General features: G+C 32.8%; 1 protein-coding gene across 1 annotated transcript in view; it reads right to left on the reverse strand.

Annotated features, from left to right (window-relative positions):
* Positions 1-247: 247 nt before the first annotated feature.
* LOC129226678 (reelin-like) overlaps positions 248-14,607 on the reverse strand; it is a 182,227-nt gene continuing 167,867 nt past the window's right edge. Inside the window, exons 44-52 of the mRNA XM_054861308.1 lie at positions 12,837-13,005; positions 11,380-11,520; positions 9,902-10,079; positions 9,159-9,352; positions 7,449-7,779; positions 6,665-6,879; positions 4,659-4,851; positions 697-2,321; positions 248-604 (exon numbers count right to left, since the gene is read on the reverse strand). Of these exons, the coding sequence (XP_054717283.1) occupies positions 547-604; positions 697-2,321; positions 4,659-4,851; positions 6,665-6,879; positions 7,449-7,779; positions 9,159-9,352; positions 9,902-10,079; positions 11,380-11,520; positions 12,837-13,005 (3,104 nt within the window). The 3' untranslated portion in view covers positions 248-546. The remainder of the gene's footprint in view (positions 605-696; positions 2,322-4,658; positions 4,852-6,664; positions 6,880-7,448; positions 7,780-9,158; positions 9,353-9,901; positions 10,080-11,379; positions 11,521-12,836; positions 13,006-14,607) is intronic.

Here is a 14,607-nt window from a genome sequence, read left to right on the forward strand (position 1 = left end):
TAATGCTAAATTTCTGGACTTATACGCGATTATGTACGGTATACATGACATGTATACTGTTAATTTTAAAGCAACTAAAACCTATTTACAGATAAATATGAAATTATAAATTTTTTTAATACTTAACTTTTTTATCTATTAACATTAAGAAAGTAACGGCCTTCATTATATGCTATTATTATTATTTTTAAGCATTAACGAGCAATTTTAATGGAAACGTTTTTAACAAATTCACAAGGACAAATTAACTTGTACTAATTTATTCAAAACTTTTTAAAAATCATTCTCCAAGTACAATATGAAAATATACAAAATTTTTCTCAAACAATGAACATTATATATAGTTAAAAAATATACTATACTTCAAAATTGGTAATGTGAGAAGATATGAAATTTAGAAAAAGTTTTATTAACTTTGCTCTTAAATGGAAATATTATTGCATATTTTATACTCCAATGAATGAAAATGTGAGGAAAATGTTTCTAAAAATATAAAATACATGTAGTTTTAAGTTAAAAGCATCAGTCATCAACTAAAAAATTTTGTCAGCCACCTTGCCTTCTTGCACCAACATTTTGGTATCTTCGACTATCATATGGAGTGCTGAAAAAACAAAAGAAAAAAAACTTATGATGCTGTTCAAAATCAAATTTTAAATAAAATTTTCATATGGAAGTATTGAACATTGTTCTCACCTCACAATTTCAACATTATCAAGAGCCCACTGATCATAGCCACGGCCTTCATGGAAAGGTTGCCACCACCGAAATCGCACCCCATAAATTCTTGCTGCTTCTGGAATTTCGTACACTAATCGCCGAGGCTGCTTGAAATCCATCGCTGAATGCAAAGCCATAAACTCCCACGATATACCATCATTGATGCTGTACTGTAAAACAACTGATTTGTCTGATGCAGATGGATGCTGTAAATTAATGTGGCATTGAGAAAATCCTTCTTCTGTACCAATGCGAAGAACAAACATCAACTTGCTAGCTACTGAGGCATCAAGTTCCTTGGTCACTATTTCTCTTCTACCACATTCTCCCATGTAGAGGTGTTTCCCTCCTCCATGGGGCGCCAAAGATCCACATTCTTGCCCAATCCATCCTCCTTTTGCAATTTCCCACAAGTCAGCTAAAAGTCCATTCTCAAAGGAATCTAGAAACGTTGTTGGTAATGAATGGCTGTTGATCAAGCTTCTTAAAGGCTGACAATCAGGGCCCGTAAATCCAGGCTCACACTGGCACTTTCCCTTTACACAAAGCCCCTTTCCATGGCATAGAGCTGGGCATGCTTCTCCGATATAAACATCATCAATGGACCACGATGGGAAATTTCGAGGCTTAGGAATATTTGTTGGAGTATCTTGAATCCAACGAAACTGTGTTGTGCTGGAATATGTTTTCTCAGGCAAGAAGAACATCACCAATGTCCACTTCTTGTGCGTGTTTGATGAATAAATAGATGACGAATGAAATTCATTAGGTGCACATTCTGAATGAATGGTATTGCTAGGAAAGCAGTCTTGATTCACAAGTTCCCAATTACCTGAACCCGGCTCTTTTGAAAATTGCAGTTGTATGCTGTGATTTGTAAGACAGCTATCTGAATGCTCACCACAACCAACAGCAATTCTGAATTGAATCATGAAATCATTCTCAACAATGAGCTCTCTTGTGGTGATTCCTCGTTCTTCAATATCAGAATCTTTTCTCCAAAGTAAAGTATGACTAGGTGCAGAACAGTAATGGTTATCAACTCTTGCATATGGTGCAAACCACCAGTTAGTAGGTTCAAGACCGACTTTGTCTTCGAAATTGTCAAACAGTTCAAAATCATTAATTTCAGAGCCTCCAATATAAATATTATCCAAAGCTAAAGCAGGGAAAAGATCTTCGTTTGTAAACCCTGAAGGTTGCCACCAGCGGATACGAGTAGATGAGGAGCGGGCAAGCTCTGGTAAAATGATGTGATCAGAGTGAGGATGAATATAATGTGAGAAATCTAACTCATGCAATAAATGCCAACGTATACCACCATTCACAGAGAACATTAAGTAGGCACTTTGATTGCGAGAAGTTGCAGTTATGCATGCTAGATTGTCACCATAACCACCAATTTGGGCAACAAACCGGATAAATTTAGCATCTCTGAGATCTAAATCAACTGTTTCAAGGATCCTTGGACCCGGACCACTGAAGACAACTGCAGCATCTTCTACCAAAACTGAGCATGGGAATGATATCTTTCCACCAACAACATAATGCCAATAAGTTGGATCCAAGACCATATCATCAAAGCTTTCTTTAAGTGACACCTGTACAAAAGGCAAAAATAAAAATATCAGAGTACAAGTATTGTAACTATCTCCAAAAGCACAAAACAGGACATAGGCTTTTACAAAAGGGTTCAGCAGCATTTTGAACTTTGAAGGCATTATAGTCTCTCACCATAAGACTAGCAAAAAAAAATCTAATTTGAATTCTGAATCTTTGAATTCAAATTATGTTTTTCGCAATCACGAGTTGCGACAAGACCCTACTCATTAGAGTTATTGTTTCTAGAAATGGCTCCCCCCCCCCCAAGCATGTCCCTCCTCCTGGGTGGTTATGTGTGTATAGTTGTGTGTGTGCAGGCTTAAGTGTGTGCACGTAGGCCTGTGTATGTGTCAGGGATGAGAGTGGTCAGAGAGCAAAAAGGAGGAAATCCCCCCCCCCCAAAAAAAAATCGTAAAACAGATGATATCCAAAAAAAAAATTTCGTGAAATGGATGATATCCAAAACCGCATCAAAACAGAACCTGAAAGCCATGATATTCAAAAAATCAACAAAAAATGTATAATTTACCAGTTTTAAAGGTAATACGTATTTAATTAGGTATGAGTAAGAATTTTGTATAATTTCTGCATTGCACCATTTCTTTGCAAGGGTGTTTATTCCTAAATAAATCTAAATTTTGAAAAAGAGGCAACAATTTCTAACTCCTGAGTCCTTGAACAAAGGGTTGGGGAAGACAGAGGTCAATCTTGGCTGCATCACACAATAGTGTCAACTTATATTTTTTAGAGAAAAATACATTTTTTCATTAAAAACATTTGAGTTTATAGTGTTAAACGAGTGAGAACATAAATTTTGAAATTAGATCTGTTTTTAAAGTAAAACTTTACAACAGAGAAAAATCTAAAATTTCTTTGTGACAGAACATACTTTTCATAGTAAGAATTGAAAATAAATAAATATATATGTATATAAACGATTTGTTATCTTTTTCCTTGCATTGGAACCCAAAATTTGTTTTTGAGAGCTTTCTAATATTGGAATAAAAAGAACAACTTGCAACTGCCTCATTTAATCATGAAATTTCTAAACTTTTAACAGGTTGTAAAGCTAAACCATTTGAGATTCATCATAAATATTTTTTACCCTTTCTTAAATACACACAAAAAAAAAATAACCATGCCAAGTTACAAAAAAATTCGAGACTGTGGGTGCTAAGCCACATTTTTTGATTGAGTTTTGCATTTTTTTCTAAAATAAATTAAAGAAATAAAAATATTATTGAAATGATGAATAAAATAAGAAGATATAAGGTAGTACATAGTAAAAAACCACCCAGCAACAAAAATAATTGAAATACTTTCAGGATGCAAAAAGATTGAAATCTCAAACGAGGCATGCAACTTTCGGTGCAGCACGTGTTTGACGTCGTTGGCTTGATTCCAAAACGTACGTTTTTGGCAGATATCGAGGAGGATTAAGATTCAAGGGGAAAAAAATAGAACAAGTAAGAAATCGGGGACCGAAAATTTCAAAAAATCGTATTTTTTCCCGATTTTTGAGGAAAATAAGGACTAAAAGAGGCAAAAAAGGAGGAAAGGGAGGAAAGATCTTAAAAACTAACAGAAAAAGCCGGAATTCCGGCAAAAGCCGGAAAACTCTCATCCCTGATGTGTGTAAAGGCGCTCACGCGTTGGCGAGTGTGTATGAGCATGCGTGTGAAGGACATGGACGCCACCACCCAGCAGAAATGGATTCCGGTGGACAGTGCTCAGGAACAGAGCAGCCGTGCCGCCGCCGCGCCGGTGGGCGGTGGTGCTGCTGGTCCAAGTTGAAAAATAATCCCAACGTCAAGGACTGTCAAATGAGAACAATAAGCAATCGTGATTGCTCAAAAAAAAAAAAAGATTTTCAGACAAATATGTGTATTAAACTATTTTCAAATGTTAAACAGCAAAGGATTCTTCTACAAGGAAGATACTTCTTACTCTCCTCTCTGGAAACAATCCCCCCCCCCCCAAAAAAAAAGAAAAAATGAAAAAGTGAGTAGAACAAAATTGATTAAATAAAATTAAATAGATATCTAAAGGAGTATTAAAAATGCTAATTAATAATTTAACCGAGATTATTAAAGAACAAAACTGATTTTATGAAGAAATATTAACAAAAAATTATATGCCAATAAGCAATAAAACTATATATGTGTTTTGGGGTTGTGATGCATTCAAATGATTTTCATCATAAGACTCACAATTTTTATTACCACAAGCTCTTTCGGCGGAAAGACACAAAATGCCTTACAGTTTTTCTCCAATACCTTTCACCTATGAGATATGAACCTTTTAAGAAAAAACTTTGATGTTTCTCAAGAACTTACCGGATTATTTTCTGACATCAAGCATGTTTCTCCAGTGTATCCTTTGTCACAAACACATTTAAGAGCTTTGCATATACCATGGCCGTGACAATGATAGGGACACTGGGGTCCAACATGGACATCTTGAACAGCCCATTTATGTGAAGGTGTAGCATCAAAGGTAGCACGTTGACTCCATTTAAATCGAGTCCATCTAAGAAAAATAAAATTTATAGAATTGATAAATACATTTAAATGCTGTCTATATAAAATTTTAATGTTGTATTATGTAGTTTGTAGATACTTCCAAAAGAAGAATATCTTGCAGTGTTCTAACAATAGGTGCTTAGTTGATGAGAAGTACTCTTCAGTGACTACATACATACATGTAACTATGGTTAAAGATAAGTTTACCACAACAATGGGAAATTGATCTATAAGTAATTAGTATAATTTTCACTAATATGAATTATTTAAAAAGAAAGGGAAATAATTTCAAAAATGAAATCAACTATATAAGTTCAATAGTACAGTCTCCTTCTTCAACTTTCAAAAATATCAATTCACCACAAGCCATTTTTCAGAAAATTCTCTTGTTTTTCATTATATGCTTCATTTTACATTTTATTCTGGCACCCAAAGTATGCATGTGGCAAAATTCAAGTCCATTTCGGCAAAAAAAAAAAGTTCATAATCTCAATTTTTTTAATTTCATACATTAAAATACAGAAGAAATAAAGTTACAAGCATATTTTTGTTTCTACCAAAAATATTCCTCACCCTAGATACTGCCTGTTAACGATGGCTACCGGGAGATTTGTTGTCGCTTGTGAATTTTGACAAAAGCTTCAAACACTTTATATCGTGAATAATGCACGATATTTTGTTGCGGTTTTCTTTATTTGTAAAATGATAATTTTCTCTTTAAGGTAACATACATTATTTAAAAAAGATGTATTTAATTTTTCTTATTCCAGAGCTTTCAAAAAATTTATTTTAAAATATATTTTTGATTTTTTTTTTTTAACGCCACATTTAAAACTTTTGATTTTTTTTACTGTTGATCATTGTCATTGAGTACTACATTCACTAAAAGAATAGCTTCACTCTTGATTTTAACAGGGCTTAGAGATATTTGAAAAAATAGAGGTTTCTCAGTAAAGGTAGGCTTAAAAATTCAAAATTTTATTTGGTACAAAATGGCCAACAAGGAATATGGATGAATCATTCTTGAATGCATGAGTCTAAAAGACAGACTCCTTAAAATAAATGCTGCAATACGATCTCATAAAAAAAATGGTTGTTCTTTTGAACGGCAAATGGTTTGGAATTTCGAACATTGTAGTGATGCTTCATTACATCTGAACCTACATAAAATATTTTGAATTAAATTTTTATTGGCATATTTTTTTAACTTTTTATTACTTCAGTTGTTTTCTCTTAAAAGAATATTACTGGTCCAATAAAACAGTTTCAATGCATTTAGTAACTCCCACAGAGGGATCACCTTTCATCTGCAACTTAAAAAAAAAAAAAAAAAAAAACAATCGTTTGAATGAACAAGTTCAGTGCACTTGTAAAAAAAAAATATTCTGATGAACGGATCATTGAAAAGAACGACATTGACCATACGTAGTCACAGTCAGGGGCAATGTAAAGTTGAGAAAAGAAATAAAACTCTGTATTTTAATCAATTTCAGCTTTCAACATGGAAAACTTAGTTTAGACGCCTCGCCAAACATCATATTATAATATACTTCAAAGAACTATCTAATTTTATTACTTTTCAAACACAGCCAACGTACAATAACTTGAAGCCCTCCCTCGAGATACTCTTCATCTCAAAATTTTCCACTGCGGCCCAACCCAAACTCTTCAGAATGTTGTGTGAACTTCTCATAATTTGAACTACCAATAATTCAAAAATTTCTGCTGGTATCTTAGGACTTTGAGTTATGGAGAATTGACTGTGTTTTGATAATATACCTTTTTTGATTTTTCAAACATAACCATAAACCAGGACTTACTTAGATAAAACATTTCCACTAAGTGGAAATATTAATCTTTTCCAGGGCAATGGAGCAAAAAATATGGAGGGATACTCTGCATTTCCAGAACAGGAAAGTTCCATAGGGAGGCACTTTGGAACCAATTCTTGCCATGAGTTGCCGAAATCTACGGAATACTCCAACTTAACCGGCAATCCAGGATCTTCCCAGCTTTCGTTGCACCCAATGGACAGCTAAACGAAAGTAAATTTGAAAATTAATATTTGATAAAGTGTTATATCCTCGAAACAATTAAGGAAAGTAAATTGCGAGAACACATTGATTAGCGTGGTCCAAAAAAAAAAAAACTTTTGATTTTTAGGTTCTCACCCACCAATTTTGTTTTCAAATATGAGGTAGTGAGAAGCAAAGGAGAGTAAGTGGACATTTTCAAGTTTTGAGTAAAATGCGTTTAAAGATAAGGCCCTAGGTAGGCCTTCATTGAATTTTTTTTCTAAATCATGCTGTATATCAGCACCTAGCAGGACTACTAGTACTATCTGTTGAACCAAGACAGAGGAGAGGTTTACCTACCATTTATATTGGTTGTTTCCAAATTTTTAATTTTGTCACTTATATCCTTTTGTTTCTCACTGCCTCAAATTGATTAGGGTGAAAATTTACAGAGTTTTCCCTGACCATTAATTCCCATTTATAATCGTGACAATATCTAAACATTCATTTCAAAAAGACAATCACAAAATCAACTTGTACAACTTTTCAACATTTCAAAACACAAAAACTAATCTATTTGGCTCCTTACCATAAATTCAAGAACATAATGCTTCTTGACATGTATATCTACTGTTTCTAACACTGCATCTTCATTGCTTATAGATTTCCCTACTGCTGCTGCTTTATTGCTGTCACAATATTCTTCATGGTTAATATGAGTGGCACTGAGCCACTCTTGCTCAACCAAAAAATGTCCATCATAAAGTGCACTGAAAGTTTCTGGAGCCTGCTGTACTCCACCAATAAATATATTGTCAAGAGCCCAGTCATTGTGAGCTCTCCCACTGTGATGAGGCTGCCACCAGCGGATTCTGACCACTTTTTGTCGGACTTCTTCATGAAGAGGAACAGCAACATAACTGTAAGTTGCAAAAATTAAAAAAATATTAGCGACATTATCCTCATTTTTTGAAAAAAAATTTTTTTTTGTAATGTTTCAGCAAATAGATAAAAATGAGATAGGATTTGCTAGATCATCTTTTGCCTGGGATTCTATTTTCAAAAATTTCAGCTGTTGTTGTTAAAATGTGATTATTGGGCGGTTGATTGTAGACTTTTCCACTTACGCGAGAACAAGACCTTACTTTGCTGATGGCAAAAAGAAAATGAGGGTGAATTAGAAAGGGTGAAATAAAAGGTGAATATTCACAAATTTAGTAGAAAATAAGTGCAACATTCATATCAATATAGGAAGTTTCAATACATTAGTTATATAAAAAGTTTCAATGCCAATTTTGTAAACAGTCCATTTTATGGGATTGCTATTTCTTTGAAGGGTCCATTTTTGTGATCGTGCGTTTCGATAAGAATTCTTTTGTGATAATAAAATTGCTAAAAAGGTCAACTTTGGCACCTAAAAAAGCACATGCTGTTGATATCTATTGAGTTTGTCCCATGTAGTGTTGTGGTTAGAGCCAGCACTCATATATCCACAGTATGGGTAAAACCTACAAATTAGCATAAACTATTTGGTAATAGAGCCCCCAGACATCAAGCTTAGAGATAGAGAGTTATTAAAGAAAAGCATTATCTTTGCTTACTATTTATTAAAATACATATTTCAATTATTTTTGGCTCAAAAATTAGCACTCATTATACCTGCTAAAAATGTCGCTTAGCAAATTTATTTCAGCTCTTCTGTACTTCTTATATGAATTAATCATATCTTATACTGCAAATGTATTGAATAAACTTTTTCAAAATATAGTTATGTGAGTTAAATATTTCACTGTAGATTTTTATCGAAAATAATATTTTCTAACTTAGGCATGTTACATTCATTTCTAGCTCATGAATAGGTAATTTTCACAACTAATTCTTATTATGCTGCAAAGACATTCATTATAAAATATCAGGCTGTGAAGTAAATTTTTCAAATGTGCTTCCTCATTTATAATAGAACTCTCAATAATTTTATGCTGTTTGCTTTTCAGCCGAGTAGGTTCAAAGCTTCTTTCTTTTAGCCTTTAAAGTTTCAACTAATATTTGGGTAAGTTTTTCTTACAAAAAATGTTCAGTCAAATCAGTTACAGAACCATCAAATGTTCCTTTTATTACCTTATGAAGCCATAACTAAATTCCCTTTTTTATTCAAATATTAATTTAATTCTATCTCACACAAGCACATAGACGGAATTCCAAAACCTATTTCAAATTGCTGCAAGTTTTCAATAACTTTACAATAAATTTTTCTCTCTCTTCATTTTTACCGATTTCAATTCTTGGTGCTAAGTCTTACCTGGTTGAAAGGTAGTTTTTAAAATAAAGTTCTTTCAGGGTGTACCATATGATACCTCCATTCAATGAATACTGCAAGAAAACAGTATGATTGCTGCTTGTTGGTGCTGATATGCATCCATAGCGGAAGTAAAAGTGGATCACTGATGCAGACTCTAAGTTTAGGTCTTTTGTAACGATCTGTCGACTGCAACTCTGCAAAAAAATGGAAATAACTCATTGTGATTATTAAAGCGCCATGATTATACAGGGTGTCCCAAAACGACCGCATAAACACAGCACAGCTAGATTCCTCGTTGGGAGTACATAAAAACTGCCCAAAAAAGCGTTTCTGTACCATCCATTGTTTATGAGAAAAAATACGAAAACAAAGTATGACGTCACTGCCGGTGCAAGAAAAACACTTTATTTAACGCATCAACAGCAGTATACGAACATTACGTACAACAACAAATATGTGTAATGACATTTTAAACATTATCGTTTGGAAAGGTATGAAAATACTGTTGTTGATGTGTCCAATAAAGTGTTTTTTACTCGCACCGGCAGTGATGTCATACATTGTTTTTTGTATTTTTCTCGGTAAACTATGGATCTCACAAGAACGCTTCTTTGGACAGCTTTTATGTATTCCCAACAAGGAATCTAGCTGTGCAGAGTTTATACAGTCGTTTTGGGACAACCTGTATATTGAACTAAAAACTAATTACATATTGTCCATAATGGTTTGACAGTTTTACTAACCCCGTAAAAATGCATGGAAGACCCAGAAGCTAGAGGACCACAGAGATCAGAAAGCATACCACCGACTAAAAGGGCATATTTGCTAGGAGAAGGTTCACTTTGGAAAGTATCGCGTAGCTCTGTAGGGAGTGGAGATTTTGATTCTTCGCATTCATTTCCAAACCATCCATCGTCACATCTGAAAATATATACATTAATACAGAAACATGACAAAAAAAAAACGAATTAAAGTGTAACTTGGAAAAATAAAGACAAAGAAAAGATTTTTTTCTTTTTAAACTTCAGAAAATAATGCTAAATGTAGGGGTGTAACCAGGAAAGGATTTTAAGGGCTGCAACCTCTCCCAGAGTTTTTGACTTTACACCATGTTGCCAATCCTACCATGTTAATATATATAGCTGGTTCAATGCTGCAACATAAAGACATTATTCTGGTAAATAATTTACAAGACATAAGCTAGTATAAGAGTATTCCTTTTTTCAGGTTGTAGGAAGATGAGTAGGTGATACTTTGCTTTCTGAAATAGATTGACCTGTCAGTCATAATCATGCTTTTATTTTTCTGATAATGTATTTTATAGTTTGAAGGTGTACTTAACATTTCTGTACCTCAGAACCAAACTGATGTAAGTCACATAATAGCTACTTTACAGGAGAATCGAAAAACGGCTGCTTGATGCATACAAAAGATATGACTCGCATTATTTTAATACTGGTAAGTAATTAAAAAGGAATTTTTTTTAGGATTACCTTCATATGGCTCGATGCGGCATAGAATTCTACACTGACGACAAAAAAAAACTTTACATTTGGTTGGAAATTAAAAACTTTTCACGCAAACTTCTTGTCATGATTTTATTGGCATGCTCTTTATTCAGCAAAATCACTATGGAGCATGCCAATAAAATCATGACAAGAAGTTTGCATGAAAAGTTTTAAATTTCCAACCAAATGTAAAGATTTTTTGGCAGGCACTGTACATACAATGCACTAATAAATGGAATTTCGCAGTTTTTGGACTTATGTTAGTCTGGCTCTGAGGTATAGATTTTATTAACTGGAAAAATTCAATTCCTTCTCGTCCTTCCTTTGAACTAGATCCTAGGCATGACATGTGAGACTTAAGTACATTTTCTGTGTCAGAAAATGGAAGTTTAACTGTTTCAAAAAACCTAGCTTAATATTTAGTGTAATTATTTTAGATTATTAGGAAGTTATTTTAAAAATATTGTTATATTAATTTCATTTTTATTTATTCACAAATTTTAATATTCAATATTATTAATGCTGGTTTTTCAGTAACAAAAAGGAGAAAATTGTATCATTTGAAAGGGGGAGGGATTGGAAGAGGCTAAGCAATGGAAGTGGTATTAGTTTTGGTATCAGTAATGATAACTGGCATCAGGTCCATATTACCTAAAAAAGGACATGTCTCATTTGGATAATGTTAAAAAGTACTGCTGATAATAAAAACATACTTGCATACACCAGAGCTGCATTTTCCATGTCCTGAGCACATATCTTCACATTCATCACCAATATACAAATGACCAATGGCCCAGGTTTGAGATGATTTGAAACCAATAGGTTGTATCCACCGAAAACGAGTAGTCTGTGTTCTGAAAACATAACACATTGAGAACTAATTGAAAGGATGATTTACAAAAGAGAGGATAATGTATAAAAAGGCAGTTCAAATGCTTCAATTTTTAGTGCATCAAAAAAGCACACTGGTGGCTTTTAGGATTATATTAATTTCAAAGTTTCATTAAATATTTTCCTTAAAAGTCCTACAAATCAATTTAAGAAAGAAAAAATTCATGACTTACCTCCCAAAAAATTTTTAAATAATTAAATTTTACTTCCCATCATATTAAAAAAAAAGGTTTGAAAGATAAATCCCTTTTTGAGGACAAGTAATTTCATGAATAAAGAATTAAATTTCAAGAATAAAATAAACATTGGAAAATCCAAGGTTTCTTTATAAAGTTATTGAAAACCACTTGTTTCACAGAACTCTATGGGACAAAACATTGTCTTAACGGACAGCAAGCTGCTCTGGTGAGAAATTTTCCAAATATGCCTAATTTTGCTGTTAGCCAGTATGGATGGACTGAAATTAAAATCTGCTGTCATCTGGAAAGCAGCGAGACCTCAATGCTTTAAAGGTGAATTCCCAAAGGTGCTTATGACACATGGTATATAAAACCAAAACTTAATACTTCTAGACTTCATCTAACTCAAAGGCTAATGACAAATGAACTCACACACAAACTCTGTTTCATTAACATAGATAATAGACAAGGGGTATCTAGTAACAAAGCAAAATATTAATAAATAAGTTTTGGAGGTGGTACACTCATTTTCAGAATTACTTAAATAGCAACCCGCTTGTATCCCACCCAGCTGCAAAATAATGCTTGTAGAAAGTTCACACCTGGTGTACTATAGCTATGCAACACTATTATGTTGTCACAACTTTAGTGCAAGAATCAGTAACTGGAAGCAGAAAGTCTAATATGTTGGTTAGGAAGAACTGAGGCAAAGATCCCCCCCCCCCAAAAAAAAAGATCACAATGTTCAACAATGGTGAGTTGTTATGTTTTGACTGAAACTAGTGAGATAAACCTGTTTTTTTCCCAATGCTTTACTTTGTATGCAATCCCAATACTTGGGATCGCTTCAAGAATCGAGGATTCTTCTCCCTATGCCTTTTAGCATTTTTCAATCGCTACGCCCATTTTGAAAGGAAAAATAAAATGCCTTTAAAATTGTAGTAAGCTTAACAATACAAAATAATAATTAAAAAAAAAAACACCTGACAAAGAAAAGTGAATATTTTTTCTTATTTTTCATCAATAAAAATAATGGATATGAAAAAACAACTACAAGAATATCATGAGATTTAACAATTATCAAAAAATAAAGAACATACCTTGTATAATATGGTAGGGGAACTGATATACGAGTTATATCTTGGTAAATATCAGAATGAAAAACACTGCCTTCAAAATAATCATTGCAGTCCACATTAATTGGCAAGCAATCCTGTTGAACTAAATTCCAAGTCTTTCCCATGTCTATGCTGTATTCCAGATGAATTTCTATCATGAATACAAAAGCAATTAATTAAAACATGTATGAAGCTTGTGTATAAAAGTAATATCTTGTAACGAATTCAAAACTTTTTATTTGTAATCCAAAATAGATATCAATAATCTATATCTATTTCAACTTCACGAGGAAACAGCACCTTACAGGAAATTTGTGCACTACTTTTCCTCCAAATCTAAGCTTCCATTGCATTTAAGTTACAATTATTGTTCTTTTCTGCATATGCTATACTCACTAATATACAATGCAGCATAGTACATTACAATGCACAGTACTACACAGGCTTGGAGTAATCACCAATCTTATATAATTAAAAACTGAGCGTATCTATGTATGTCCAAGCTTCTTTTCCCGAACGACATGGAATTGACCATCGAACCAGGTATCGATGAGTACGTAATCTTCTTGTCTTCATGTTTGGCTATTTAACATAATCCTCCGATAATAATTAGCGGAGATATCAATTAAAAACTATTAATTATGGTACTTGGATTTCGACATAAAATCCCTATTTTTCGAAGGCTTTCCTCCATTCAAATTATTATTCAGTGCTTCATTTCAACTTTCCGCTATAATGCTTTTATTAAAATGTATAGCGTGAAGAAAATCATCGAGATGAAAGGTCTGTTGCCATTTTGTTTCTCGAATATAAACAGGTAAAATTCTTGTTTTTGTTTTGAGGCTTTTCCTGTAATCAGGGGATTTAAAATGTTTATTTTTTTGGGGCGGTTTTCCGCAATCTGCCGCAAAATTTCACTGACTTTTTTTTTGGTTCAAGCCTGAGTGTTGAACTTGCGTCACTTCTCATAACTTTTATTTTCGAGGTGGACCGTGCAAAGCCGGGCGACGCAGCTAGTTTTATATAATTGTTAATCTGAGTAATCGATTATGTTTTTGTGTAATCATGATCGTAATCAAAATCATAATCAAGTTTTTCTTCACTCAATTTTTATGCATAAAACATCCCTTTACAATGTGAAGAGAAATTTTTTCACTATTATCTTTTTCGTTTTATTTTTTACAAATTTTTACAATAAGTTCATGAGAGAAGATGCAAACTAACGAAACGAAGACCTTCAAATGTGATACATTTTTGGTCGAGAATGTTGACAGTTAAAGTAACAGAGAAGCATAGTAAACCAACTAATTTCTAAAAGGGACCTGCGATGAGAAGCAATTGAGAAATAAATAATACTGGTAAGTGATACTAAAGAAATATGTATTGAGAACCTGGAAAAATGAGTATAGTGGCAAATCCAATACACATAAAAGTTGCTACTATACATAACTACAGATATTTAAGAGATATTATTTCACAAATCACAATTACATGGATTAAGTTAACTTTTATGTTTCTTGAAACTACATCAACATAAATTATTTTACATTTTCTTGAAAATTAATAATGAAATTTTTAAAAATAAAATTGTTATACCTTTTAATTTTTTATTATTATTGTTATTATTATTTTTATTTATTTTATTTTATTTTATTTATTTCTTTAATTTTTGCAGTAGAAAATTAAATTTTTTCATTTCATTAGAATATAAAATTAACTTAAAGCAAAAATTGCCATGCTTTTTATTAAATTT

This window comes from Uloborus diversus, chromosome 7, assembly GCF_026930045.1.
Source record: "Uloborus diversus isolate 005 chromosome 7, Udiv.v.3.1, whole genome shotgun sequence".
Lineage (NCBI taxonomy): Eukaryota > Metazoa > Arthropoda > Arachnida > Araneae > Uloboridae > Uloborus > Uloborus diversus.